Here is a 14,785-nt window from a genome sequence, read left to right on the forward strand (position 1 = left end):
AATTTGGTCATGATACCACCAGCAGTCTCAATACCTAATGACAATGGAGCAACATCCAACAACAAGATGTCTTGGGTCTTGGATGAAGTGTCACCAGTCAAGATGGCAGCTTGGACAGCAGCACCGTAAGCAACAGCTTCATCTGGGTTGATAGACTTGTTCAATTCCTTACCGTTAAAGAAGTCGGAAACCAATTTTTGAACCTTTGGAATTCTGGTAGAACCACCAACAAGAACAATTTCTTCAACTTGTGACTTGTCAATCTTGGCATCCTTCAAAACCTTTTCAACTGGGTCCAAAGTAGATCTGAACAAATCAGCACACAATTCTTCGAATCTAGCTCTAGTAATTGAAGTGTAGAAATCAACACCTTCATACAATGAGTCAATTTCAATTGAGGTTTGAGCAGATGAAGACAAGGTTCTCTTTGCTCTTTCACAAGCAGTTCTCAATCTTCTCAATGCTCTTTGGTTACCAGAAATGTCCTTCTTGTTCTTTCTCTTGAATTCTTGGATGAAAAAGTTGACCAATCTGTTGTCGAAATCTTCACCACCCAAGTGAGTGTCACCGGCAGTGGCTTTAACTTCGAAAATACCTTCATCAATAGCCAACAACGAAACATCAAAAGTACCACCACCCAAGTCAAAGATCAAGACATTGTGTTCACCTTTAGAACCCTTCTTGTCTAAACCGTAAGCAATGGCGGCAGCAGTTGGTTCGTTGATGATTCTCAAGACATTCAAACCAGCAATCAAACCGGCATCCTTAGTAGCTTGTCTTTGGGAATCGTTAAAGTAAGCTGGAACGGTAACAACAGCATCTTTAACAGTACCACCCAAGTAACCTTCGGCAGTTTCCTTCATCTTACCCAAAACCATGGATGAGATTTCTTCTGGGGTGAAAACCTTGGTTTCACCTTTGTATTCAACTTGGATGTTTGGCTTACCGCCCTTATCAACAATCTTGAATGGGAAATGTTTAAGATCATTTTGAACTTCTGAGTCGTCAAATTTTCTACCAATCAAACGCTTGGCGTCGAAAACAGTGTTTGCTGGGTTGATAGCAGCTTGATTCTTGGCAGCATCACCAATCAATCTCTCGGTATCAGTGAAGGCAACAAAAGATGGGGTAGTTCTGTTACCTTGGTCATTAGCAATAATTTCAACTCTATCGTTTGCAAAATGAGCCACACAGGAGTATGTGGTTCCTAAATCAATACCAACAGCTTTAGACATATTTTTAAAAAAAATGAATTAATCTCTTTAGTTTCTAACTCAATTGATGATAGCAAAAGAGAATAAGTGTCAAAATTTTAGTAGTAAAAGTTGGAAAAGTCAATTGGTATTTATAATATAATTTTTTTTCGTTTAGTTTGCTGTTTCTCTCTCTCACTGTATATCTGTATAAAGCTATTATTATGAATGAAGTTAAAGGGGGGTTAAGTTATGGCTGCAATAGTTACACCCATACTGCATATAAGATATTTGTGTTAGTTTAAATGGAATATTCGATTAATTTCTATCGGATGACCTTTTCTTATGTCGCTTCAATAATAAGTGTCACAAGCTCTCAGTTTGTGACACTTTGGCACTTTGGCTATGATCCATTTGCCATTTCTTCAATAGGCAAAGCTATTGCTCTCTTTAGATATCAATTGCTGAATGACGATGATAGAGAGGAGCCCGTGGCTATTTTTGGCACATTGATGTGGTTTACAATTACATACAACTATGGGTCCTACCTATGAGCCACAATTGCTGGATTTTCTTTGCTAACGAAAAGCATAAACAAAGTAGACACTACAAAAAAACAATATATCCCTCACAAAGCAACCTTCACGGTCTTGAGACGATCCCAAATTGTATTCAACAACTGTCACAACCAAAAAACAATTTCCACGGAATTCTCTTTGTTCCACTGCAACACAAAAACCCTTCCCTCTTACTCCGATGTAAAGTTTTCGGGTTTCTGTGATATGTCTATTGCGAGGTTCATTGTCTTGCATTCTCCTGGTCTCTCCAAGCTTACAGATTAGAAAACAGTGTAAAGCCAGAGCTGTAAAGTCACGGCTGTTATAATATCTACTTTCATTACAGTCTCATTCAAGTCAAAGTAAACCATTTCCATAGTTTTTGTGACAGTCTCTCTATTGGTCCTCTTCTCGCTTAAAGTAAAGGCAAAAAAAAAATTTGTGTTATTAAATCATACACTAGATCATTCTACAACATTCTAGCAAAAGAAAACGACAATGACGAAGATGATGACGAAATGAAAGTACACAAACTTGATGATTCAGTGATTGGCCAAATCAAGTACCATCTTCACTTTAATACATTCCACTCAATTGTGGAATCAATTTTGGGTCAGTGCCTTCAATACAGAGCCACAAGAATCGAAATAAAGATTGATTTCCAATCACTTGCAATATTCGTGCAAAGCAATGACGTTGGATTGACACCTGAACAATTAGAAGAGCTTTGCACCAGCAACAAATTTGGGGGACTTGAAGTTGTATCAAACCTCAAAATAATCTCCAAGTCTCAGCAATACAATTGTCCTTACAAAATCATCGCCACAAAAAACCCCAAGGCTCAACTATGCAGTGAAACGACCGATTTGAACACTAGCTACTGTAATCTAGATCCATTGGGGCACCATGGTACTATATATATTGTGTCCAACATTTTCAACAATTTACCAGTGAGAAAAGCCCAACTTAAGGCAACACCAGTGTACAAAATCGTAGATGGAATCAAGATGGTTTTACTTAAAGTTCTATTTAATAATTATCAAGTGGAAAAAGTCAATTTGGAATTGTATAATCTGCAAAAGTTCAAGTTTGAAGAGATTGTGTCAACAAATGCAGCATCTGAGGTAAAGTTGTTGCAAGATCTATTCGATATAGAAGTTCAATTTAAGCCAGTTAAAGCCAGCTTCAAACACTATTACATTGACGGGGTAATTGGATTACAAACAACAAGATCCAAAGGTCATCAATACGTGTTTGTAAACAATCAGTTGATGCCATTGTCGAAAAGTGAAGTCGCAGCCATCAATGATATATTTGAAGATTTTGGTGAAAAGGATCCCAGTCCAAAGAGGAAGACTGTGCAAGCTTATGCCACATTTCTAATGTCAATAACATGCAACAAGGAAGTAACTAAAGACTCCTATTCGTGGCTGGTTGTAATCGACTTGTTGAAGCGAGTGTTTGCCAAATTTGTACGTATGGGTTTACTGAAAAAACCATTAACGAATGAGCATGTCTTTACTCTTCTGCCATGTCCCAAGAGAGCAAAGACGGACAAATTTATCCTAAATACAAATGTCCGATGGGGTGATGTCAACAGTAAAGAAATCGAAGGCATGGTTAGTTGTGGCAAATCGCATCATATAAAGCCGCGGTTGCAACCACCAAGAACCACCATCACAACTCACCGATTCAACTATCATCATCATCACCATCAACAGCACCAAAGCGACTCTCCCACGACAGCTGGCTATGAACTAACTCATTTTGCAAAGCTACGTCTTTCAAAGTATCGAATCATTAAACAGATTGACAAGAAATTCATCCTTGTTGTCATTGACAACAAGTTAGTTGTGTTGGACCAACATGCCACTGACGAAAGAATCAAGGTTGAAGAGTTGATGCAAGAGTTTGTCTCGAACTTGCCGCAAAATCTACGACTTGCACATCCAATGCGAATAAATGTGACATCAAGTGAACATCTTATCTTGCAGCAATACCTGGCCAATTTCAAATCATGGGGAATAATTTACCATTTCGATGAGGGAGATAACGATTTGGTAGTGACAAACGTACCTCAACTTCTCATGAATAACGCAAGTGACCAACAGTTTATCAAAAATGCCTTGTTGCAACATTGCTACGATTTGCAAAACAATGTCAAGAATCAGTTATTCCATGACAGTAGACACGATTGGTTTACAATAATGTTTCATGTGCCACAATTTATCATCAATGTAATCAATTCTCGAGCTTGTCGATCGGCAGTTATGTTTGGTGATGGATTATCCAAACTGGAAATGCGAGACTTGATTGATAAATTGAGTAAATGTAAATTACCATTTCAATGTGCTCATGGTCGGCCGTCTATAGTACCATTAGTTAATCTACATAGTAATGAATAACTCACAAAAAAATGTATACACTACTGCTTCCTCATAAATCAAATCAAATTTATACCATTTTTCCTCTCTATTATACAAGATACCTAAAATTACACAGTGGCAAACCAACCCACACAATTCCGTCTACCCTCTCCACCTATCTCTCCTTCGCGCACATCCAACCATGTCATGTTCCAGCACAAACTCCACCTACCTAGCTTCAAACTGAACCATTCTTCTTGTCCTAGCTTTATAAATAACACGATGTCCACATTCCTTACATCTAATAGCATCATTCTTACCCAACGAAAATGAAGCGGCACATTGGGCACAGTTGTATTTGACACCAAGCGACTTGTTGGTTACTTGAGCTGAAGCAGCGTGTGATATCGATGTGGGGATAGTGAATCCTTCTCTTTGTGGTGATGCCATCGCTTTATTAGTAGTAGAGGTAGACTTTGGAAGTGATGATGTTGTGGAACTTTTTTTTTTTCTTTTCTTTTTTTTTTTCCGCTCTTTGTTTGATTTCGTAAAACTGAAAAATTATCGATAAATCAGTCAAAATGTGTGTATAGTCGGTGTTCCATTAATGATCGAAATGATATGAATGCATTGAAAGAAACTATACTCCGACTAACCAAGCCAGTGCCTGGACATGTCCTACGACCTAATACACACCCACCGGCACCATTACCACGAAAAGCGAGTCATACTGGCACCACTACAACTGCACTATCGACTAGGAGCCAAAACACAATCACATTCGCCAATGAGGCGCCATCGATACCGTATCCCATCACGTATCGTAGATTGCCCTATCAGCAACTATTTCGAGAGTTTCTTGAGCCTTTGGATATGCCCAATTTGAAAACATTCAACCAGGAGCAATATGTGTCTCACCACCACCAGCTGAATAGACAACAAAACCACCATGATAAATACGACGTTGCTGATGCCAAACATAATTGGACTAAACGCAAATCAACCAATACCCAAGATCAATTAGAAGTATATTTCGAAAACCGCCAAATATTCCACAAGATGCTTCGGTTTTTAGTTGACATTACACCACCACATTTGAAACACGTTCAAAGTGAAACTTATAAACGTCACATACTAACTCAAGAATTGAACTCTCAACTATATTCATCGAATAAACTACACAATTATGGTGCCATACCCAACTTGCCACAACCATTAACGCAACAAAATTTCACCAATTATATTCATGACTTGGTGCATGTACTTCACCACTGGCAACGCGCCTCCAAATTATCAGGAATTGTACCGCAAATCCTTCTTGATTCGCATAACTTGTCGAATTACAAGATGGCCCCATTCCGATCAACAACAACCTACAACCATCTTATGCACTACTTTGGCGTACTCAAAAACCAATCGTTCTTGGCACGAGCTCTCATTGTATGCATGAACCGCGATGGCCATGGCATAAACACCCACACGATCAATGTCATGATAGATATAGTTCGCCAACAATCGCGAATACGATCACGCGCCAATTCGTTGGCCTTGGTTTTAAAGTACTTGCATTTGGCCAATGATGCCGGAGTTGAAATCAATTTGACGACGTGGTCGCGAACTTATGATATTGTGATTTCGCCATATTTGAAACAACAGTTTCTTGAGGAGATGGAACATCAAAAGATTCCCATACCTGATGCATTGTATAGAAAGATGATTAGAGATTTAGACCGCATGTAAATAGATATTTGTACTTAATAGAGGAGAAGCATTAAATGACAACTATACTAGATTTGTAAATCAATAAATGAGGAGGTTTTTGAACCCCACTTAAAGTATGAAAATTGAGAAAAATTTGATCTCCGATAGCAGCTAACCCGAGAGGTTGCCATAATTGTTGGCTTCAAAGGATCTTCAATCAATAAACCGTTATTTTAACATTCAAAGAGTGCTTTGTAATTAGCCCCTGCCCCTCCTCCTCTTACCGTTGCCTCCTTTATTCTAATTTTAAGCAATAGATTTCACAACCACTTTAATTATACTTTTTTTGAGGGATTTAAACCTATTGTTCAAAGACAACAATAGTAATTGAGAATTTCATCCTTCACCAACGGAAAACGTATCCTTAACGTATGAACTTTCCTACATTGTTGCGAAATGAGATAAAAAAAATACCTCCACATCTTATCTCTTCGCTTTTGATTGTATGTATGCACTGTATGTTAAAGAGGTTATTACATTCAATGCAAATCCACTTAAAGAAAAGAACAGGAATTGGACGATTATGAAATTTACCTTTTTCACAATGTTTGCATCTTCATGGTTTTACCAAAGTCTAAACTATCCGATCCATCCATATCCTGCAACTACAAACAAATAACATTCTCTTCTGGTTATATGTCTAATCTTTACTAACCACTGATTATAGGTATGTATCTGAGTTTATGGTTTTATTTTTTGTTCCCATTTCGCACGACGTTTCTGAAATTGGCAAAGTAGTTACCCAATCAAGTAATCTCTCAAAATAATAAGCCCCAAATCTCACTAAATGCATGTAATAAAACATTCTTTTAACCAACCAACAATAGAAGAAAAAACAAACAAACAAACTAACTAACCGAACAATGGGAAAACAAAAGCAAAACACAGTTTTGAGAATGTCTTACTTTATATTTCACGGGATGGATGGGACGGATCTAATATCAGAAGTCAAATTTTCCCTTTTTCCTTGTTCAGCCTCGGAGATTAAATATCCTTGGGAAAAAGACAAAAAACTGACGAATGCTGTTGAGTCGATTTGTTTCTATTGCCGACGTTAACCCATAGCCAACTCAATCAAAAAGTTATGTGGCTCAATGTGGAACAAAATTCTCCATTCCAGTCAGTGCCTATGACGCAATACCACACACATACACACCTTTCTCGGCGTATACATTCTTGTTCTTGTTTGATTTTATTTGCTTTGTGTGCTGTTTATTGTCCACAAACTCTTTTGAGTTGAATTGCTTTCCTCGAAAAGTTTTGTATCAAATCATTTGGATAAGGCGTGATTCCTTGTCAGTGATAGTTCATTGGGTGTTGCTCCGTAAGAGAGCGTGAATCCTGAATAGTTCCTAAACAGAATTTACGTTTTGCCTCCTTCAACACCTCCTCTCTTTGTCTAATTTCGTAATGCCTAAAGTACCAGTTCGCCTCGGGAAGGAAATGAAGTGAAAAGGATAAAGAGCCTCCAACTTTGTCCTATTTTTGATATGCGCAATTCCTTAACCTGTAATTACTATTTTCACTAACTAAATCAAACTAAACTAAACTAAACTTATACTGTAAACGCCGAAAAAAGGTTGTGTACACACAATCAACAATCAAAGGAGAGGCAAGTGTACAACAAGAACAATAGATAGAAAGGTAAAAACAATAAGAAAGCAATTACAAAATAAAGATACAATAGGATACAAAAATTAACCATAACCATAAGCAGTAACTAACCAATTAAACAAACAAAGCACTTGCTATATCTACTAACTCCCTATATCAGATCAGCAGTTAGCAGATAGTAGTTAGCCAGTGGCTAATTGTTAGTAAATCTTTTTCCTTACAATAATGATGGCCCGTAATTACTGACATTCAATTAGTAATTAAACTAACTTTCTAACGGGTGAGGCGTGGTTTTGCAATTTACTGTTGGTAGAAATGGTGGAAATAAGTTATAGAAAAGGAATATGTATAAACGTTCTCATGACAATAGGTTGTTAATTAGTGATTTGTCACAGTTGACTGTCGAAGAAGGGAAATTCAGAATAGAGCGACTCATCTCCCTCGCTCCCCTTCGCTTCTTCAATACTTTGTCTCCCTGCATGCACCTACATTCTTTTTCTTTGTAGAGAAAAAATCTATTTTAAGTCCGGAACCCCCTTATTTTGTTGTTGTTATGTATTAAAATTGCTTTTCTTTTCTGCAAAGGACAGTCAGTATTGTTTTGGTTTTGTTTTTTTTTACGAAATCTGATCATACCCACCACGTGTTAAAGCAGAAAACAAAAAGATACAAAAGATCTATACAGACATAGTAAACAAATCAGTCTTCGGAGCGACCGGTGGTTCTTATCAAAACTACATTGTACCTCCCACCCACGTACGCCTTGGTTATATCCCTGGTTTACTTATACACTTTAAAAGAAAAGCTCACTCTGCACATACTTTAAACAATTTTTCAATTCCAAGGAAATAACAAACGTACATTAAAAATCTACCGCCTTACAGACAAACACACATATACATAATTGTATATCACACAAAAACTACTAACTAATCTTACAAAAAGGAATTAGTCAAAAGGGCATCAATGAGTGAGTGAGTGGGTAAGACGACTAGAGAAAACGTAGGTCATACATTGTATGAGCCCACTCCCTCCCCCTACAGCTAGGACACTGGTATATAAAACGCATAGTTAACCAATTATGAAAGAAATTGCTATCCTTTGGTGGTATCATCATACAATACATACGTAATAACCCTTGACATAGAGAATTTCACAGCAATTACGTACAAAGGGAAAGAAAGAAAAATCAACAAAGGCAATAAAAATAGAACAAGGTTACACAAAACATATGCCCTTTCATTATACCAATAGGGAAACAATTACAACTACTACTAACAATACAAATAGAAGTCATAAAAACCCACAATTTTCCTTACCAACCTTTACTTCTCATCTCATTACCAACTTCTTCTCACCCAAACAGTTGAAACAACCGAAGTAATAGAGTGTTGGGTAATTATTATTTGCAGATCTCAAATTTTACAATCATCAACCATACCGCCCTTACCTACCTACTTTTCCTCGGTCTAATCTAGTCCATCAATAGAGTTCCCTTCGGGATATTTTTCCATCCCTTCTGCCACTTGTTGTTACTACTCCTTTCATCATAACACAACACAACACAACCCACTCCTCCTCATAATCATCGTCATCACCCCCCCCCCCCGATGATCACTACAAAACTAACAATTCCAAACCTATATAATATTGTTATTATCCTACTATTGTCATTCTTTACTCCACAATGCCTTTCATTATCATTGACTTATTGCTCATCACAAAACTTGGGCTCCGATTCCGTATCTTACCAATACATGTCCAATGGATATTGTCAAACTAGATGTCAAAAATTGGGCTACGCCGTGGCTATAGTGTCGCGATTTGATTGTTATTGTTCTAATGATGTACCTCAAGATCAACTTGACTTGAGTGAATGTGATACTTCTTGTCCTGGGTATCCGGTGGAAAAATGTGGTGATGAAGACCATTTTGGATATGTGGTGTTTGGCGAACCTAGTGCCACTGTTGGTGAGACTTCTTCTACTTCTAGTACCTCATCAACTAGCAAAACATCATCTTCATCTTCATCTTCAACATCAACCAGCACATCTTCATCTTCATCTTCATCTTCATCTTCAACTAGCACGTCCCCAACCAGCACATCTTCATCCACCTCCTCCTCCACCTCAAGCTCATCCACTTCCTCCTCAACATCACAGCCAACAACAATGGTTACACGCACAACCCAAGTGACTCAAGTTCATCTGTCAAATGATGTGGTCAAAGTCACTGAATACTACACAGTCACTCCATCACCTTCATCCACCCTGGACACCGATTCCAGCACATCTCAATCAAGCTCACCCCAAATTGTGTCGTCAACAGTTGTACTCATATCAACCCAAATTCAAGCGTCGACTGTATATTCAGTGGTTACAGTGAATGGCTCCCAAAGTCAACAAGAAGTTAGCACAATGTATATAACACAGTCTGCAAACTCAACATCAATCGATTCCCAGCCTACTGGAAACAGTAGCAGTGGTGGCGAAGCTACTACACTAGAAGACCTGACTGGTGCTGCAGGAGTAGCAGCTACATCAACTTCCAATCCAAACTCATCGTCTGAAACAGATCTGTCCTCCTTCTCCTCACCAACCACCTCACCCTCCACATCCTCCTCACCACCAGAGAACGAAAACAAGAATGCATTCTTTTCCGATGCTGGAAAAGTTGCCGGGACATTCACCGCAGTAGGGGTGGTTGTTTTAGGAATAGTATCAGCAATACTTTACTGCTGCTGTTGCTGTACTCCCGCTGGGCGTCGTAAACGTAATGGTGCTGGGGCTGGTGCTGGTGCTGGTACTGGTGGAGGTGATCGTGATACATCAGATGAAGAAAATCGGTACTCACTGGACTTTGACGATGACGTTACTCATGAGAAAGTAGTTGCTTTCAATAAACACCAACAACAAAGAAATAATACATACCCACCGCCACCAGAGTATCGACACAGTAAACAATCGTCATTCTCATCGTTGAAACGAGATAATTCAAACAAGACACTATTTTCACTATTTATGGGTGGAAACTCAAACCACAATACTGACAAAGACAAGGCCAATGCCAATAGCAACTACTATTATAATAACGATTACGGAAGCAGTGGTGGTCTGGGAATTAATCGTAATTTGTCGCGCAAGAAGTTGTTACGAGGTGCACCAGGTGGTGTCGGTGGCATGGGTAATGGCGGAGACTTCTCTGATGATAATGGAGATATTATCATGTTTCCAATTGATGAAAATAATCAACCTATGTTTAGTAGCCAATCACTTGAAGATATTCATAATCATAATGGAGGTAGTGGTACTTTGAAGATTGCCAATCCAGATTAGAAAATTACAGAGCTGGTGAGTCAGTCAGTGAGCTAGTCAACCAGTCCAATCTTTTTTTTGTCGCATTCGCTTTATTATTCCAAAGATTTAACTCAGTCGTTTAATAGACCAAGTCATCCATTCATTTACACACATAATACGACTCAATGACATTCATTCATTCATTCATTTAATCATTTAATCATCTGATACTTCCAGTCATTTTTATTTTTTTTTAATTCCTAAACGTTGCCTTGACATTCCATTAGTCTGTCTGTTTTTCATTCTGTTTATTTCAATTCCTAATGGTTTCTTTTCTGGTCGGACTATTCCCGTTAACTTTTAAATACCAAGAACAATTGTTATATATCTAATTTTATACAATACTACGTTTTCATTTTTATATTTCACTTCCTCCACTCTTCACTATGTTACTCTTTCACGCGAGCTCTACGGTATCTACCCAAATAAATCCTCACATGAGAAACAGGTAGTGCTGGAGGAAGAGTCGTAAATCATATGCTTAAGAAAAGCATTTTATATTGAAGGATCAATGATTAACGCTGGTATAATACACACACAAAGAAAGTGACTTGCATTAGCGTAAAGGCTACTGTCCTCATTTTTCAAGCTCAGAAATTGTATCAAATCAGTATGTGTATATATATATAAAAGAACAAGATTCCTTCAACAGAACTCTAAATGCAAAAAGTCATCTCCATCTATTCGTAAAGTGCACATGCTTCTTCTCATCTTAGCCTGAACCAGATGGCAATTTCGATTGATTCTCATACTTGGGTTGATACTCATAAGCATTAACATTAGCACCACTTCCAGCATTCTTGCTCTTTTCTCCACCTCCACCGCCACCCCCACTTTCTCCATCGCTAGCATCACTCTCATCACTACTCGAATCTGAACTCGAACTAGGACACTCATGTCCATCATGATCATGTGCCTCTTCCTCATCAAACGATCGTTGTGGATGGAATATACAACATATTTTCGTCTTCTTCTTATTCATATGCTCGTTATCTACCACATCTTGCGTCCACCTTACTCTTGGTTTCTTTTGTTTGGACTTAGACTTGGTTGTTTTCAATACCGAAGTGGGTGATTCTTGCTCCTCTTGTTGCGTTTGTGGTTGCGGTTGCTCTTCAGAGGGACGCAAACGAAGAACATTGTTTGTCGGTTGTATAACTTGCGTTTGTGTCCTGCTGCTCGAAGGTTGTTGATCCTGCATCGCTGTGACTATGAATATACGAGTATCTTTTGTTATATCTGTTGTAATACTTGTGTGGTCTTTGCTTTAGCTATCATATCATTTTCTCTCTTTGTCAGCCTTTTTATTTTTTGCAAAAGTCTCGGTTAAAGTGAAAAGGTCATGTGACGTCGAACTTATATTTACGAAGTGCATGAGAACCCTTACTACCGAATGTAACTACATAAGCAAGATCAGATTAGGGTAGTACTATAAAGTAAGACATTTAGTCAAGATGAACTAGTGATAATTTGCCTTAATAAAGTTCTAAGAGTTCCCAATTTACATAAGTCATTTTTTATGCGTATTTTTTTGCAACAAAAATGAGCCTAAACTATTTGCAGCATAATAAAATAAAAATATTAAGTAGGAGTAGATTTTTGACTAGGTAACCCCCCCCCCCCCGAATACATATCCAAAAAAAAAGCACTTCCTTTTCAAGACACCATAATATAGCCAACGCCCCTTAAATTTGCAAAATGCTTCTCAGATCCAGCACCAGACAGTCAATCGTGTCTCGATCACCTAATAATACTATGTTAACGCTTTATCTTATATTGTTCGTTTTACCAACAATCATCGTGGCGGCAGCAGGACCAGCCACCAACTTCATCAACAAAGACATTAGCAATAACAACTTGGACGAAATAGTTCACCACAACTCAACATCTTCACCACCTGTTTTCCTCAACAATAACAATAACAAGACATTTGCATTAATCCAAGGAACTAAATTAGAACGCGAAAGTACTTCATCCGGTTGGCAAATAAATGCTGGTATTTATCTTGAAAAGTCGATCGGTGACGGACATTCAACCATGTGGGAGTCAAGCTCCGATGATTCATCCGATGACGATGAAAATGGCTGGGGATGGGCCAAAGGGGCAAGAAGAAGCAAAAAGAAGAAGTTTTCAATGTTGTCGCATGATCAAGCAGCTGATGCCAGAAATGTTATTGTCAATGAATTTGTAAATGGAAGTTATGGTACTATTCGGTTGTACAGGGATGATGGTGCTGATAGTGGTGGTGGTATTGTTGTAATTAATACAACTGGTTCTGATTTATGGATGGAGAACGATGATGAATCATTGGATGAATTGAGAAGGGAAAGGAGTAAATTTAAACTGAAGAAACAACATTCCTGGAGTGAAATAGGTGACGATGGCGATGGCGATAATGAAGGTGATGATCTGTTGAAATCAGATGCCAACCACGCTTGGAACAAGATTTATTTTCTTGTTAAGTTATACCTCTTAATTATTTGGATAGTTGTAGCAGGATAAAGATGTAACTAAGTGGGGGTATAATATGCACATCATTTGTTTTTCCATCAACTGAGAAACCGAGTTTGTAGATCAAAAGAAGTAAGTAAATTGAATGACGTGCTTGTAGTCTCGATCAAAAGCAACGGTTGCCGTCTCTAGTAGATCTTTGCATACTTAACGTTTGCATATCTATGTTTATAAAGAGGGACTGGACACCGTTCCACAATGCAACATATCTCCCTAGACAAGATGTAGATACACTTTTCAAAACAAAAGCAAATCCCTCGCATTAGCCATACTAAACCCTCGGTATATCATTGTCCCTACATTTGTAAGTTATGAGGACATCAAAAAGACAAGAAAGCTTAAGATATAATAGCACTAATAGCCAATAATAGAACATTAAAAGGGAAAAAACAGAGGGATTAAAGAAAGTCTTGGACTAAAGTGGCCGTTTTTGTTGCTGTTTATATCACAATATCAATCCCCATACAGATTATGATTAAGAAGATACAAAGAAAATAAACCTTACAGAGACCGTTAAAATGTACACATACATATATCTTCTGTTACTATTTTGCATGTATGATAATGTCACATATATATGTATGTACTCAAATGGGCAGACCAAAAAAAAAATTGTACATGGGTTGCCGTTTTCGGACATAAGAAGGAGAGAATTATGACGTTTTACAAGACAAAAGCCTGTTAGAAAAACGCACACACGCCCCACTTCGAACAAAACGAATCCGTAAAACAGCAGCACAGCAATAGATTTAACACAAAAACAAATGACATAAGATTAAAGCTTCCATGGCGGATGATGCAATGGAGGTTAATCTAGAACATTTCCAATTAGGGCTGTGTTACGCCAAGGTGAGCGAGTGAGAGAGAGAGAGTGAAAGTGATTATGTGTGAGTGTGTATATCCGTTGATAGTTTGTTTCTGTCAAAAGAGAAAGGAAAAAAGCTTAAATGAGTAAGGCTCTTTGGAATTATGGAGAAACGGTAAAACCTAGTGTAAATGATGCATCGATGCGAATTTGCAACAAATGCTTATAAAATAACTCTACAACCAAATGTGTCACACAGAGATACTCTTTATCTCTCTACTTCTCAATCTGGTTTCGTAATACAGAAACTTTTAAATGGTGAAGAACATAACAATTTTTTTGTCTAGAGAGAGACCTGCATGTAAGAAAGTTAAACCTAAGAAAAAATATAAAATTCTTGTCTATTGATGCGTGGGTGTCGAAACGTAGTGTACTTTTGACCAGAAAAAAGTAACGCAAAAAGGTAAGAGAGTTACGAAATGAGACACAATAGTAGAGTATATTAAAGGCAGACAGACCATGTGTTTGCGATAAAAAAGGCGAGCGCAATTTTTTGGGGAAATGTAGGGCGAGCGACGGAGAAGAAGAAAAGGAAGAAAGGGAAGAAGAAGAAGAAGAAGAT

The 14,785-nt window shown here is 37.9% G+C and overlaps 7 protein-coding genes across 7 annotated transcripts; 4 read left to right on the top strand and 3 right to left on the bottom strand. All coding sequences in view use genetic code 12, as the record gives it.

Annotated features, from left to right (window-relative positions):
- CANMA_002949 (Hsp70 family protein) lies at positions 1-1,235 on the bottom strand (the record flags this gene model as incomplete). The annotated part of the gene is made up of 1 exon (XM_051815074.1): positions 1-1,235. A coding segment is annotated over one exon (1,235 nt), but the record flags the coding sequence as incomplete, so codon positions are not given.
- A 1,033-nt stretch (positions 1,236-2,268) lies between these two features.
- On the top strand, positions 2,269-4,155 carry MLH3 (mismatch repair protein; the record flags this gene model as incomplete). The annotated part of the gene is made up of 1 exon (XM_051815075.1): positions 2,269-4,155. The coding sequence occupies one exon, from the start codon at positions 2,269-2,271 to the stop codon at positions 4,153-4,155; it is 1,887 nt and encodes a 628-aa protein (XP_051671372.1).
- Positions 4,156-4,344: 189 nt separating this feature from the next.
- On the bottom strand, positions 4,345-4,566 carry RPC10 (DNA-directed RNA polymerase core subunit; the record flags this gene model as incomplete). Its single annotated transcript, XM_051815076.1, has 1 exon — positions 4,345-4,566. The coding sequence occupies one exon, from the start codon at positions 4,564-4,566 to the stop codon at positions 4,345-4,347; it is 222 nt and encodes a 73-aa protein (XP_051671373.1).
- A 171-nt stretch (positions 4,567-4,737) lies between these two features.
- CANMA_002952 (uncharacterized protein) lies at positions 4,738-5,856 on the top strand (the record flags this gene model as incomplete). Its single annotated transcript, XM_051815077.1, has 1 exon — positions 4,738-5,856. The coding sequence occupies one exon, from the start codon at positions 4,738-4,740 to the stop codon at positions 5,854-5,856; it is 1,119 nt and encodes a 372-aa protein (XP_051671374.1).
- A 3,245-nt stretch (positions 5,857-9,101) lies between these two features.
- Positions 9,102-10,826, top strand: WSC4 (Wsc4p; the record flags this gene model as incomplete). Its single annotated transcript, XM_051815078.1, has 1 exon — positions 9,102-10,826. One exon carries the CDS (start codon positions 9,102-9,104, stop codon positions 10,824-10,826), a length of 1,725 nt encoding a protein of 574 aa, XP_051671375.1.
- A 733-nt stretch (positions 10,827-11,559) lies between these two features.
- CANMA_002954 (type 1 protein phosphatase-activating protein YPI1) lies at positions 11,560-12,048 on the bottom strand (the record flags this gene model as incomplete). Its single annotated transcript, XM_051815079.1, has 1 exon — positions 11,560-12,048. The coding sequence occupies one exon, from the start codon at positions 12,046-12,048 to the stop codon at positions 11,560-11,562; it is 489 nt and encodes a 162-aa protein (XP_051671376.1).
- Positions 12,049-12,545: 497 nt separating this feature from the next.
- PGA19 (Pga19p) lies at positions 12,546-13,349 on the top strand (the record flags this gene model as incomplete). Its single annotated transcript, XM_051815080.1, has 1 exon — positions 12,546-13,349. One exon carries the CDS (start codon positions 12,546-12,548, stop codon positions 13,347-13,349), a length of 804 nt encoding a protein of 267 aa, XP_051671377.1.
- Positions 13,350-14,785: the final 1,436 nt, after the last annotated feature.

This window comes from Candida margitis (assembly GCF_024628925.1).
Source record: "Candida margitis strain CBS 14175 chromosome Unknown scaffold22, whole genome shotgun sequence".
NCBI lineage: Eukaryota > Fungi > Ascomycota > Pichiomycetes > Serinales > Debaryomycetaceae > Lodderomyces > Lodderomyces margitis.